This window comes from Larus michahellis, chromosome Z, assembly GCF_964199755.1.
Source record: "Larus michahellis chromosome Z, bLarMic1.1, whole genome shotgun sequence".
In the NCBI taxonomy this organism is placed as follows: domain Eukaryota; kingdom Metazoa; phylum Chordata; class Aves; order Charadriiformes; family Laridae; genus Larus; species Larus michahellis.
In genome coordinates, this window is record NC_133930.1 from 71,007,351 (window position 1) to 71,022,331 (window position 14,981).

The window sequence follows — 14,981 nt, forward strand, 5'->3', positions numbered from 1 at the left end:
AAGGGTTTAAATACAAAGCTTTGTTCTACATCTTGGTACTAAAGATAACATGACAAAATGCACCAAAAACTTTTTGAAAATAAATTTAATTTTATCCATTAGAAATATTATCCCCAATAGGTCCACCTTTGAACAAAGGCGTAGATTTTAAACAACAAAGTTCACATTTTTTAGAATAAACAAACAGCTAAATAATTAATTTCAGTATTAGATTCAGATTCTGGTCAACTGAATAAGAAAGCAAGTCAATATCAGGTAATCAGGAAGAAATAAAAGTTATTTTTTTATACTGTCAGTTAATTTTTGGACCACTGATATGAGCATAGAACTTAACTTCAGAGTCAAACTAAATGGACAAAATATATGAAATCAGCACATCATCTTCAACAGTTCCACAGATTCCAGCAGTATTTTAATGACTTTTGCACTGTATTCTAAGGTAAGTCAAGCCAACCACCATACAAAACAAATAATAAATGCTGTTCATTTTAATTGGGCAAGTGTGTCCAGTTTCCTCATACACAGAATAATTCAGCATTGTAAACAAGCCTTCTAATACAATCCATGAAAAAAACTGTTCACTTTATGGTTCACACTTTCAAATTTATGATTACCGTAGTTTTATTGCGCTCACCAGAAGCAGGCTTGTACCTGGACGTTTTTGCTTAATGTTTTTGATTAGGATGCCATTTTACGGATCATGTAGTTCAGAATGCCGCCGTTGTGGAAGTAAGTGAGCTCCACGTCAGTGTCAAATCTCATGATGGCGTGAAAGGTTTTCCCGGTATCCAGCTGTTAGGGTCAAAGAAAGTCATTCAAGCAGCAGAACTTTCCCTGGCTCACATGACATCATAGTAAAATAAAGACTATTAAGCAATTGTGATAGAAAGCTAAAGTGAACAGGCACTGGACATCAGTATTTCTTTCCACACTAGACTACAGCCAGCTGCTCAGGAGGAAAGTAGTTTAAAATAAACCATAATAAACACACTATGGAGTCTTCTTGCACTGTATTTCCCGGCTTGCCTCATTTAGGTTTATTGTTGATATAAGCCTAGAGATAAGCCCTTAGATAAGCCCTAGATATAAGCCCTTATATCAGGGCAGTTAGTGAGGCACATATAAACAACTATCGTTAGAAGCTAATCCAGGTAGACCACCTGCATTAAATGAACATGCAATAAGTAGATTGTTTTGCTAACCACAATAAAAAAAGCAGACTTTGATACTGTTAAATAAGTCAGTTATACAGATGTTCCAATAAAGAATAAACAAATTTTTTATTGTAGATGCTAATATTTTTAAAAAAGGGCATAGGTTTGGAGGCAAAGCTAGACAAAAAGCAGTCTTTCAAATACAGGGCTTGAAGCTTAACTAGATTTTATGCTGGGTATGCTTAGCCTTCACTTTGACAATTCATAGAATCATAGGGTGTGCTGGGTTGGAAGGGACATTTAAAGGTCATCTAGTCCAACCCCCCTGTAGTAAGCAGGGACATCTTTAACTAGATCAGATTCAACTGACAGAATATTGTATATTGCAGCATTCAATTAATTATTTTAATTTTAAATTAATTTAAATAATTTAGTTTAACTTATTTAATTTCATACTTACAGTTCACTTTTTATTGTGCTTCAGATATTTAAGTGAGACAGAAAAATGCATAGTGTGCTTTGAAAGACTGGTCCAAAACACAGGACTGCTTTGTGCTAAATAAAGCAGTTTGGACATGTTGCTTTTATATCCCATCATAGCAAAACCCTATTACAATTACTGTTTTCGCTCCCTTCACCATCTTAATTCTTCCCCCTTCTTAAGTGAGAGGAGCTTACTGCCATGTAAAAGCACATTGCTTGAACAGACTGTTAATTTTGAGTGACATTACAGTGATTCAGAAAATTAATTCCTTAGGTGTCTCATACCTTGATCTGGACCTTCATCTGTGGTTTTAGTTTTTCAGGAATGATAATTGTGTAACGCTCCCGTCCAGTGAGTCCTAAAGTCATTGCATCCTCTCCAGGTAGATACTGCAGAGGAATCACTCCCATCCCTACTAGGTTGCTTCGATGAATTCTCTCATAACTTTCAGCAAGCACAGCCTTGACACCCTGGGAAATACACAACAAGTATAGTTACCTTCATGGTTCCTGATAGTCTTTCTGTGCAAACAGGAGGGAAACTGACACATTTGTGGTCCACTCCATTTCATTTACCAGCTACTGGTAGAGTCAGCAGGTCTGTCTGACAGCGGATTTGATTATATGTTAACTTTCAAACATCTTTAAAAGACGTCTGATTGTCAAAAAATTACATACTCTTTCTCAGGAATTCTGCATCCTTCTTTAATGTGTCTCACATAGAGCACCACTAGTCTAGTCATGTCCGTAACTCTCACTAGTTCAGTGTTGCCCTCCTACACTACAAGGCCAGGATGCATTTTAATTAATTTCTAAATTTTTACATGTTAATACAAAAAAATCACCACTGGGAAAAAAACCCCAACAATTTAGACAAATGTAATCTTAAACATCAACTCTCCTAATCTTTGTTAAATAATACACACACTTGCCTTCTCAAATTGCACACCAAGAAAGCTTCCATCAGAATTCAGGCTGGTAAACAGTGTAGGACAGGACAGACAATGAATGAAACATATTTCACTGTATGTGGATTTCTATTAGGCTCCTGTAACAATACTAATAAACATCCCTGCAACCTGCATGGTGAAGCCATGCTAAATTTCATTTTCAATGATACTATTTTCTCTTACACTTTCTATCTTCCCTGTTAAGTGAGCTGAAGGAGGCACCTGGAAGCAGACACAAGGTTTACTGGGTTACGGGAAGCAGAAGTAAAGAAAGTGGCCTTTCTGGTGTAGCCTTGTGGATTTCTAGCTGAAGATTAGTCAAGGCTTCCAGTCTGAACAGGATCTCTTAATATTTAAACAGCTTTTGCAACTCTGCTGTGGCTGTTGGAGGCAGCTGAGATTTCAAAATCGCTCTTGCTACCAAAAGTGAGAATGATCTATCCAGGATGTTGCTCGTAAGCTAGTCTTCCTGACAAATAATGCACTTTTAAGTACTGTCCTCCTAGTTTACTGTAGTTACTCACCAAGAGGAATGGTCCTTTAGCTGCCCAGTCTCTGGAACTTCCTGCACCATATTCCTTCCCAGCCAGCACAATCAGAGGATGGCCAGCCTGCTTGTATCTTTCTGCAGCATCAAACACATCCAGCTGGAATGAAAATGCCAAACACTTTATACACTTTTTGGAGGTGGAATCACAGTTCCAGGGAAACAAAGGAAAAAGGGTCCCCACATAAGTAGCTGAAGCCTGCGCTTTCTGCCAAACAGGATGTTTAAGGATATTAACCATACAGTCCTTTATGGCTTCTCGCCTGATCTCACTCCCAACACAAACCTGTGCCTTCCATTACCACTTCTACAGTGGTCATACTCTCTACTGATATGACTCGTAGCACCACACTACATAGGTATGTTTGACCTGCTTCCCCAGGTCAATACAGCTCCTGTCTCCTCATTAGCTTTACTTAAAAGGCACTTAAGTAAATGACCTAAGCTGTAAGAAGGAAAGCCAGTAGTAATCCACTCTACTGTCAATGAGCCTCAGTTTAGAGTAGCGTGTGTACTTACAGTTTCCCCAGAAGGGAAATGGATGGTCTGAGGTCCTTGTTTATCAATAAATTTGTTCACCAAGCGAATGTTTGCAAATGTTCCTCTGGCCATGACAGCATCATTCCCTCTGCGGGAGCCGTAAGAATTGAACTCTCGGGGAGTCAGGCTATTAAGGGAAAAGAAAACAAAGGAAAAAGGAAACTGGTTTTTTTAGACTGAAGCACCCTGTGCTTTAAGAAAAGTAAGTAACGAACTGGTATTTCTGAGGCAGGTATGTGCATGGTTCCCACCATGGCAGTAGCATCCAGTTAGCTGATACTTCTACATTTAAGATTTTTTTTAAAGGGAAAAAGAAATAATTAAAAAAATAGAAGCCTGCCTACAGCTTGGTCACAGAAAGCAGCTTCCACAGTATTCTCATCCCTTGCCCCAGAAAACAGTATCTGATAGTGATGCAAGGATAGAGCTTGTGTTAGCTCAGAAGACACAATACAATTCCATTCTTAATAGCTGGCTAATGAAAATCCTCCTCATTATTTGTATCACCACAGCATTTTGAACAAAGGTAGACACCACTGTGCTAAACATCCAAACTGCAGAGAGAGCCCCTCCTGCAAGTTAGAACTAGAGAAGAAAAAGTTCATTTGCAGAGATAGGGGAATGAGGGGACACTCCAGCCTAACCAGTAAACAAAACATGTGCTGGAATGTGACAGAAAATTGGACTGTTTGCATTGGGCTACATCCAAACAGTAGCTATGACACACAACATCTGTTTTGTAATGTGTGTAAGACTATTTAGATTTCAAAGAGACTGATAGAAGAGGGACAAAGAGTCCAGAGCAGATAGTTTTTAGTAAATCACACTAGTTGAATTGATTTCCTCTCCAGAATTAGTAGATCTAATGAAAGTATTTTTTTTTAAATAACGTCAGTGCTGTTCCTCAAAACACCACTGAAGCTGCAAGAAGTACTAAACCAGAGAATAAATGTATTATATTATCCGTGAAGACTGAACAGGGCAACTCAGCAAGTCCTTGTCTTGCCTTAAGTTGAACCCAGAGTACTAAGCTGACAGGCTGGCCATAGAAAGAGACCAAAGTTTCACAGCAATTTGGACTCCCAACAACAATACCTTTGACAGGTTTCACAGCTGCACTGAAACCTAAACTTCTGGATGTTCTAATAGCTCCTGATAGCCTAGATCTATGAAATAGTTGCACGTGCTAGCAGAAGTGAGAACAACCAACTTTTCACATTAAGGACCATGATCGTTTTGCTTCAATAGGGAGACAAATCCTGATTTCATTATTTATGAATAGAATTACTGCAAAAACTAGCCTGAAAGTTATCTTCTGCCCCTCTCTCCATACAAAGGTCTTCAGCTCTCCAGTGTAATAGATGTGCACACTCTACGCAAGTTCTTACACTTGGTCAGAGCTGCTGAAAGAGCAGAGAAAGAAATGCTTTTCTTTCTTCTGTTATATATTCTCCGGGCATCCATCAAGGAATACAAGCATATGTGAACGGACAGCAGATGTGTGCCTGTAACACAGTATAGTAGCTGTGGCTTGTATCCCCTTCCCAATTTATAAAAAGAACAAGAAATAGTGCTTACCCTCTGCTGGTCAAGTAACGGGCTGCAGGACTATTTCTTGCTATATTCCCAGCTGGAGATATGTGGTCAGTTGTCACAGAATCCCCAAAACTCAACAGGACATAAGCGTCTTCTATTGTTTTTGGGGTCTGAAGAGCCAAAGTCTAAACCATCAAAAATACAAGCAAAATCATTAAAATATGACACAGAATTCCTTTACCTTTCTCAAAAGTGCAAATTGCAAAATAAAGTCTCCTTTTCTATATAAATTAGAAGAAAGAAAAAAATCCAACCCTACTAAAAATGTTTACGTTCTTGAATAAAAGATGATGTCCTGGCTGTCTATCAGGAAGGTCATGCATGAAGAAAACAGATGAGGCAAAAACATTAGCTGAGGCTTCCTGTGGTACACGCATGAACACAGATGAAAAATCCAAGATTCCTAGAAATCTGCATACATTGAAATCTGCATTTGCTTTTAAATGGTACTGAAACAGCAATCTGAACACTGAAGTGGTGCAAAACGCAGGCAGGCAGAGCTGTAGGTTTTGTTTCCTGTCCTTTTACCTCACTTTTGTGACTATTTAAAAGTATTTCAGCTCAAAAGGAAAAGGAGACTTTTCAAAAGCCCTGAAGTGACAGAGAATCCTTACAGTTTTCAGATTCACTCATGCCTTTGTATTAAAATTAATACAATAGTGTAATTCTAACATTTGAGAACCAAGGCCTCAATAGGCTATGATGGATGCTTCCAGGCCCCCTGAAGTGGCTTTGCTTTGCCCTTCACATTAGTCAAGGTCACTACACACTTTGGCTTGATTCAAAAGGGCAGCATGCACATACCAGACCATCAAAGAAAGGTGGAGACTTGATGTAAGTTGACTTGGGATTCCAAGTATATAGTTTATCTGAAGGAGCATCTAAGGCATTCCAAGATTTGTTTACTGTCTGAAAAACACACAAAACCACCACATTGATTTCTAAGTTTTCAGAAGCAATGGAATTACTTCAGAATCCAGGTAAAATTACACATTGGGCTTCAGCAAAAGCCTTGTGTACCTCTTAAATCACTTTGTGAAATTATTATGACAATATACATTATGTTTGGGGTTTTTTTTAAATGATTCTATCTATTAAAAGAATTAGGCGAACCCTCACTTCATTACAAAATAAGAGCTGCTCATCCAGTTTTCTGACAATAACCGGTATTATGTACCCAGATAACACATTATAATTCTCAAGTGTATTTATCATTAATCTTAAGAAGCTTTCCTAACACGTAAGCCTTAAGAATATTTTGTTTCAACACCTGAGAAAGGCTTGCATGAAAGCATTACCAAGTACGAGTTTTTTTCTGATGTTAATGCTATTAAGTAATGCAAATTAATTTTGTCAGGTGAAAAAAACCAAACATCTGTGCAGCTGGAATATCTCACTTTCTAATATCAGCCTGTGATGACTGTTTAAAACACATAAACTATACGTTACATTAAAAAAATCATTAATGAGCAATTTTCAGGACACAACTTCCTGTAAGAACCAATTAATTAACCAGAAACCACTTAAAAAAAAATAATCTCATTTGAATACTTGTCAGAAGAGAAGCAACAGCAACAGAAGGAAAATGTTTGTTTCATTATCAAGACCAGCTTATTTAACAACATCAGAATAGCACAGCACATCAATGAAAGCACTGCCCAGGGAATTAATTCACCTCTATTTTTTGGTAGACCTCCTTGAACATCCCAGGAATAACAAACTGACGCTCAACAGCCTGAATCTCATTTCTTGTTGGCCAGATATCTTTCAGGAAAATCTTCTTCCCTGAAGCATTTATTCCTGTAGAAAATGGTATTGTTATGTTTGTTGCAAGTTTTCCATTAAGAAAGAAAGAAAAAGTTTAGAATGGTGTCCTTTAGCTATGTGTTCCTTCTAACCTTGTCAACACTTGTGAGACACACTATATTTCCCCTACAGGGGTCTGACAGAAGAGGGCCTCATAAATTTCATGATGCCTGTACATACATCTTCTTTTGTGATTTCAAATGGCCTTCCAGAATAATTTATAGAATAACTGAGGTTGGAAAGGATCTTTGAGGGTTATCTAGCTGAACTACCTGCTCAAAGGAAGTCTACTACATCAGGTTGCTCATAAGAGACTACCACCCAGATATAACCAAAAAGATACCTCTGTGGAATTAGAATACTGGTCAGGCTTCGCTTCCCCCCTTCTCCGTCATAAGCGTCCTTGTTGCTCTGTTTCTTAACAATCGCATGCTTTGTATCCCAGAGGTACTCAGTCATTTGAAGCACCTCCCTAGGACAAATGTTTCTCAAGAGCTCAATTCCAACCAATTCAGTTTATAAACTGTGAAAAGAAGCACCCTGACACTGTCTTACCCAAAGGCTCTTTCTCAAAGTCGATCCGGACAGTTCCTGCAATTGCATAGGCTATTACCAGTGGCGGGGAGGCTAGGTAGTTAGCACGGGTGTTGGGATGGACACGTCCTTCGAAATTCCTATTGCCAGATAACACACCCACTGCTACGAGGTCTCCCTGTAAGAAAGAGTTTGAGACAAAGGTAGCAGAGGTGCTTGCAATCTCCACACACCCAGCAGGTCTGTGGAGCTGCACCATGCTGCAATATCAATGACTGGACAGTCACAGAACTGTCTCCTTCCAAACAATCCCAAAGCACTTCCCACAAAAAAGAGAATATAGACTGAATTTACTTTGCACACAGCTAGGAGGAGTTAGTGCACAGTATAACACAGCTCAGAACAGCACAGAACAGAGAACAGCTTACCTAAATAAGCTGCACAGCTATAAGCTGCATACCTGTGTAATGGCCTCAACAACAGGCTCTGGTAGGGGTCCACTATTGCCAATACATGTCATACAGCCATAACCCACCACATCAAACCTAGACAGACCACAAAAATCATCAGCGAACAACAGGCTATTTTGGAGCAAGACATTTAAACCCTTAGCAGTTGGCAAGGGTTACTTTCAGAAGATGTACTGTTTTAACAAATGAATTGCTGATGGAAACAGTGTTTTTGAGAATGCTCAATTCTTATCATTGCAGTGACTGTCCGTGCACACAGAATGAAGATCTGGGAAACGTTTTACCTAGCAAGATGAACAACAATGTAGTGTCATTCATGCTATTTAAAAACATCAGTCTTGAAAAATAACCCATTTTCCCACTTAAGAATATGAGTCTTCAAGAAACTAGAGCAGGCAACAGGCCTTCTCTCTCATTTGCACAAAGTCAGACAGCACAAAAGCAATGCGTTAACTCATGCAGGATCATGCCGCAGGGTACCTGCCATATATTTTAAGCTGTACAGAGAAATAGTCATTCTATTGCATCACTTGTTGTCAATGCGTTTAGTTAAGCAGCCATAGGACAACAGTAAGAAAAGCACTCTTACCCTAGTTGGGAAAGGTAACTCATAACTCCACTCTCCCTCAGGTAGTAAGTGACAACCCCACTTCCTGGGGACAGGCTAGTTTTAATGTATGGCTTCACTGTCAAACCAGCTTCAACAGCTTTCTTAGCAAGCAATCCTGAAAAATGCAAAGGATAGTTGCAGTTTTTCCTGGAAGTGGAACAGTTTGGTGGATCAACAGGTTAACAGAAGTACATTAAATAACTGGAAAACAGAAAAGGCTCAATTTCCAGCAATGAAATAGTAAAGTGAGCCAATGGCACTAATCCCAGAATAACTGGCTATAGAGCTCAAGTGCTCTGTTGAACTGTAGATCCAGTCTGCAATTTCTCCTCCACTGGAAAGCTGCTCAAAGTTGTATATAACAAGATGAACTCACACTGGGGCAGCAGGTAGACATTCAAAACTCAGAACACTATTTGTAAGACAAGTGACTCACAAAAAATGCAATGAAGAATAGCTAACTTCCCACTTACAGTGGTCTACTGACCCGGTGCTGAAATAATGGCCAGCATATGACTCGCTGCCCTGAGAAGCAGATGTCTATGAGAGCACCAACTCTGGCCCTTGTCACAAACAGGCTATATCACAATCTACAGCTTGTTGCAGGAGTGCTGTTTTACCACTCCTGGATTTGTAACATGCATAGAGATGTTTTAGTGGAGTGTATGTGTTACCAGAAACATATTTATCCCGAATTTCTTCCTTTTAAACAAGTTGTCCATACATAGATGAATGTTCAGAAAACAAGCCCTCTCCAGCCCTTTTCAGGATAGACATAAAAGAAGCAGCAGCTATGCAAACTATGCAACACTTCACATTCCCATGCCTTCTCATTCTCTCAAACATCCACTTAGATAAGAAAACATACATCAGCTCCGCTTTGATCCAACATGATGTCCAACAGGAAGACATCATCAAACTGTTTTGTCTTTGCCAGCCGTTTGGCAGCTCTGTTAGACATGACATGGAGACCTCCACTTAACTGTTGCGTGAAAAGGCCTACACCGATAGATTTGGAGGCCTAAAGGTAGATATGTGAATTTAGAAAAGCAGTCCTATTCCTGAAATTGCTGAGGCTCCTTAGCTGCCAGAAGAAGCTGTGGAAAGTGGAGCTCTTGTATACTTTTGAAAATGTGACCACAAGCAAATTATCTCAGGACCTGAGAGCCTGACAGCCTGTTTGGCTTCTGTTGGCTTCTGTTTTCCTGCCAATACCAGTTCTGAAAAAAATGCAAGGTCAAACTCTATTAAACTGGCACAGAAATGCCAGAATTTAAATTGCTTGAGCAGCCTTAATCCAACACCTTTGTAAAGTTGGATTAGGCTGTCAAGGCTACTACAGCATACACTCACTGTCCCCACAGACACACAGCCCCTGCACATCATTTAGTGCACAGGATATACAGCAGTAGTTGGAAAAAAAACATTCTTATTTTGGATTTCTTTTACCTTTGGATTTGGTTACTTAGTGTCGGAGCACTGCATCTTTTGTTTACTTTCATTTCAAACCCTACTCTGAAAGCCAAATTATCATGTTTCTTGTGGGTATCTCGGAGGTCCTCAACACCGTAGTGTACAAACAGTTACCAGAGACTAACAGAAATACTTTTTCCCCTCCTTGTCAAGGCTAAAGCATAAGTGCTGCTGTATGGAAAGGCAGCAAAGGTACAGTACCCACTAAATCTGAGTGCATATGCTGAGATCCTTAGGACTATGTTCTTCAGGGTGCTATGCATTTAGTAGTAGCGAATGTGTTCAAAGTACCAACTTTACTTGTATCTGCAGAGCGTTCTACAGTTTAAACCCATGAAGTAACCCATATTAAGCCAAGCGGCTGAAAGATCAGCATCCCCACTGCCACAGAGAGGGTTAAAAATGCTTGCCATTAGCCTGGAAGCCAAACACTTGGGGAAACTATATCTTAAGAAGGTGGCACAACTGAGGGATACATCGACATAGAACTAAGGGATAGGACAGAGAAAAGACAGTCTGCCCGGAAGAAGCCTAATTCTTGATCCTTAGAAGAAAGAAATTCAGCTCTATTTTTGTGATCGTGATCAGGATGGACCCAAGGAAAGAAGTATGCTGATGGGGCTGTCCTATCAAGGGCAAGTGAATTGGGTGACTTTGTTCAATTCTGTTCCTCTCAAAGGGTTAAGAAACAGCACAGGTCTCCACTCTGCTTCCCTTTCCACACCACATCCTTGTTTACGATAGACTTTGTCCCTGTTGCTTGGAATTAAAAGACCTTTTGCGTCTGCGAAGGGGGTGAGCTGCTGCTACTGTGGAGTACCCAAAAAAAGATGCTAGATGACAAATACCCTATCAACAAACTAAACAGAAAGTGACTGTTGTCAGAGGCTGTCCATAAGCCAAGGTCTTCCCAACACCACACAGGAACAAATGAGACAAATTACGTTACTTCAGCCAGTAAGTAAACCTCTCTGGTCAAGGGCCGTTGCATTGCCCATTGCACAACCCTTCCAACCTTTGTAGAAAATAAGCCTGCATTCTACAAACAGTCTGACAGACTAGAAAGTCCTAATACAGTGATGATCTTGCAGTGACAGATAACATCTATGTATATGTTCGCAGAGGAGAGAAAGAAATATGCGAGCATGTAGCCAAGCACCTGTGAAAGAGGGCTGAACCAGGCTAGTATAGACTGAACCCTTTGAGCTGATCTCTTCATTCATATTTTGTTGCCAGGAACGTGCATTCAGAATGAGAAATTTTCTGCCCACACTAGCCAGGTTAGAAATAAACAACCTCCTAACCTGAATTTTAACACAACCAACTCAGACCAACTGTTTTGTACTATTTGAATGGTGATAAGCAAGAAAGTGGGGGATACAAAGTCCATGTCCAGCCACTTCTTGGATGCAGTTAGGATGTAAATGACAAGGCTCTGCAAGACAGCAATCCTTGAGAACACAATTTTCCTTGTCTACAAACTCCCCACACGTGCCCTCAGACTCTTGCAGTAACAACTTGATACACCTCTAGCTAAGTGTGTGTTTTGTACTCTGCTGCCAGATCAGAGCACCTTCAGACTTAACCCCATAGACTATTCTTCACTGTCCCTCTGCCCATGGCTCTGACTTTCGATAGGCTCTTCTCAGCTCTATATAACAACTTCTGTGCATTTAAACAAGTGTCAGAGGTGCTGGTTAATTCATTTCCAGTTTCCCCTGTAGAGAAGACAGGGCAGGAAAAATACATTTTCTTCAAATGATGTTTCCAGCTACCATTTCCAGAATTCCTTCTGCTGCCCCTAGGGACTAAGCTCAGTTTTAGCACTCCAAATGCCAAAATCAGCATTATGCATGTAGAATTACATCAGTGTTGTATTTGTCTTTAGGACACACAGCCAGAGCCATAAAGAAACTACTGCACATTAAACAAATAAACTTACCTGCTCCCAACATAACTGAAGGGTTACTGGTGTTTGTACAGCTTGTAATGGCAGCAATCACTACTGAACCATGAGCAAGCTCGAAGTCACAGCCTTCAAAATTAAATTTGACTATGCTGTTTTGTCGGTCTGGGGCAATTTGGAATCCCTTGAATCCTTGCTGTAAGTGGAGAAAGTAAAAATCAAAAGGATGTGGTTAATATAAATATTTTGACTGGAAATTCATATGGGCTGGGAATTTCACTAATGAGAAGCATCTGTCAGTCACAACCATGCTTGCACTTTTAGGTCTGGTGGTGAAGGGTTGCATCTCTGGTCAAAGTGGCAGACAAAAATAATTTTTCTGGGGTCTATCCTATTCTCTGTTTACTGGTAAAAGCAGCAGGCTTTGCATCAAAATGTATTTGTGTTTTTTTCCTGCATGAATATATCCTTTGTCAGATTGCTCAGATGCTTCTCGCTCTCACATGCTCCACATTCCTGACCACGTATAGTCTGGTCACACAAACTAGTCCTGAGATTCTAGTCATAACATATAACATTTGTAAGCCACGAATATTGAAGAGCTCAAACTTATGCTTAAAGCTGACTTGAGAGGCAAAAGCCTGACACTTGAAGAAAGAAAACTAACCACCAAAGGCCAAGAAGGCACTGTTCACATCACAAAAAATTATAATTAGAGATCTGAAAGCATAAGGTCATTTAACAGAGTTTGGAACACATAACAAGCCAAGAATTCCTGGGAATTACTGTAGTTTAAGTTTCTTGATTTACATTACTAGAGCTCTGTACTGCCTTTAACAAGGGCAGTTACTGTATCAGGTAGGGATTCAAACTGATTTTGGAAACTTAATTGTATGGGTATATTAATTCAAATTAAAATCTTGCTCTTCCTTCAATGACCATTTTTGACTGGATGATGTAGAGAGAAGTCTTTTTTCTTCTGTCTTTACCACCAGCATCAAAAAGTCACAGAGACACATGCAGTTCTGATTGCCTGAATAGATTCAGCACTGAATGCAAAATTATGTTGAGGAGCTCGGGACATAACCAGCTTGGAAAGCTGAAGAGCTGGGTAGTTAACAGAGCTCAGTGCAGTAACTACTTAGTCCACTCTACTAAAAACACCCACTGTGGCTAGTTCACAGACATCCCTATGTATGTCAAAACCATGTTAGGCCTAAGACTGACCTAAAATCAAAAAGAACTAATACTTCAAAAGGACACAAACATCTTCATGTCAGAGAAGCATTACCCCAACTTTAAACTACCCATTGTTGATGCCATCTTCATTTACATCACAACATTTACATCACGAACATCCTCATTTACTTTTCAATAGGCAAACAAACAACACACAAGTTAACCCCAGAATGTAGTTCCTGAACACTAGACAACTTTTAGCAGCATGCATTAGTTGTATGCCCAAATGTTCCTAGTCTCTACCTTGGCTCCCAGACAAGTCTCAAAATCATTCTTCATATCTGACACAGCAACTTTGTCCTGAGGTCTTTTTGGTCCACTGCAGCAAGGCACAACAGTATGGAGATCCAACTCAACAACCTATTCAGGAAGAGGAACAGAGAGCAGTTCAGCACTGCATGGCAAGTTGAAGCCAGTTAAGGCACAGGTATGCTTACCTCTGCTGTTGAACCAAGGCTAAGTCTGCACATCTTTATGTTTGTTTGCAGAAATTGTCAAAGAGAAGGGAAAGATCAGAAGAAAAGGAACAGTTCTGCTTTTAGACCTTGCCAGGTCCCAGGTATGGCTCTCAAGAGTACCCCAGTTACTGAAAACCCGATGTGTGACTAAAGCCTCTAAACAATACAGATGATTTTGAGAATTATGTCTTTTCACATGCTAGCAGCAGGGTCCTCTTCAGAAAACAATGGTGTGAAGAAATCCTGGTACTGGCATAAACCAAAGCATACTATTCATCTTGGCCTTGGGGAAAACGTTCAGTCTATTATGAAGCAGAGATTATCATATTTTCCTATTCCTCACCCATGCCTGAAATTTATTTTTATAGTGCCCTGCATCTTTCCATATTTAATAAGGTTTTTGCATAATTGTGCAAACGTGAACCTAAGTTACAAGATAAATTCTTACTGTAGAGAAAACCAGAAATATTCTTGAGTTTCCTGGATACAGAATAAGATCTTGATTTTCTTGCATAGAAAACGTCTCTTGTGGTCTGCGGTTACCACACAGAGCTTCTAAGTATTCTGATTCACACAGTAAAATAAGGTGCTGAACAGAAGAAGGATAAACTGGGACAAGGCTTACACAAACATCCACACTATCTTCAGAGCTGTGTTTGAGTCTGGACTGGATTTTTCAAAACTACACGGATCGAATTGCACAATCTGCACCAGCCAGAGCTCAACTGAGAGCTAATTTATACCTATGCCCAAGTTTTCACACCTGGAGAGCCAGCTGACTCATTCCACTGGGCCCTAAGTTAAGACAGCTCCATGGACCAAGTCAAAGGATAAGAAGTCCCTTGATTATTTCTTAGTTTCAGTGAAAAACAGACATTTGTCACATTAAAATAGGGCCGGGCATAAAGCAAGGAGCCAGAAGACAGAGTAGTTTCTAACCTGTGTGAAGTCCGGATCTTGAGAGGAGTTCTTGAAATCTCTCAGCATTCCCACAGCCTCAAGATACCTTTTTGTGCACATAACTTTCTCTTTATCACGGCCTACGGTGAAAGCCAGATATAGCAAAAACAAAATGCAAACACAGTTGAGGAACTACTACGTGACAGAAAAAAAAATGCATAACAGGCTATTTCACTTCACACTGTACATTACATTACAAGACCCTTTCAGCACCAATATTAAAGACTCACTAGAAGCAAAGCAATTAAGCAGACT

The 14,981-nt window shown here is 39.8% G+C and overlaps 1 protein-coding gene across 3 annotated transcripts in view; it reads right to left on the reverse strand.

Moving 5' to 3' along the window:
* Positions 1-67: 67 nt before the first annotated feature.
* Positions 68-14,981, reverse strand: part of ACO1 (aconitase 1) — a 44,866-nt gene continuing 29,952 nt past the window's right edge. For all 3 annotated transcript variants that reach the window (XM_074569379.1, XM_074569380.1, XM_074569381.1), the window contains exons 9-21: positions 14,706-14,806; positions 13,552-13,668; positions 12,106-12,265; positions 8,670-8,805; positions 8,071-8,155; positions 7,632-7,788; positions 6,946-7,070; positions 6,075-6,179; positions 5,253-5,395; positions 3,654-3,801; positions 3,112-3,234; positions 1,923-2,108; positions 68-792 (exon numbers count right to left, since the gene is read on the reverse strand). In XM_074569379.1, coding sequence (XP_074425480.1) covers positions 679-792; positions 1,923-2,108; positions 3,112-3,234; positions 3,654-3,801; positions 5,253-5,395; positions 6,075-6,179; positions 6,946-7,070; positions 7,632-7,788; positions 8,071-8,155; positions 8,670-8,805; positions 12,106-12,265; positions 13,552-13,668; positions 14,706-14,806 — 1,700 coding nt within the window. In that variant the 3' untranslated portion in view covers positions 68-678. The remainder of the gene's footprint in view (positions 793-1,922; positions 2,109-3,111; positions 3,235-3,653; positions 3,802-5,252; positions 5,396-6,074; positions 6,180-6,945; positions 7,071-7,631; positions 7,789-8,070; positions 8,156-8,669; positions 8,806-12,105; positions 12,266-13,551; positions 13,669-14,705; positions 14,807-14,981) is intronic.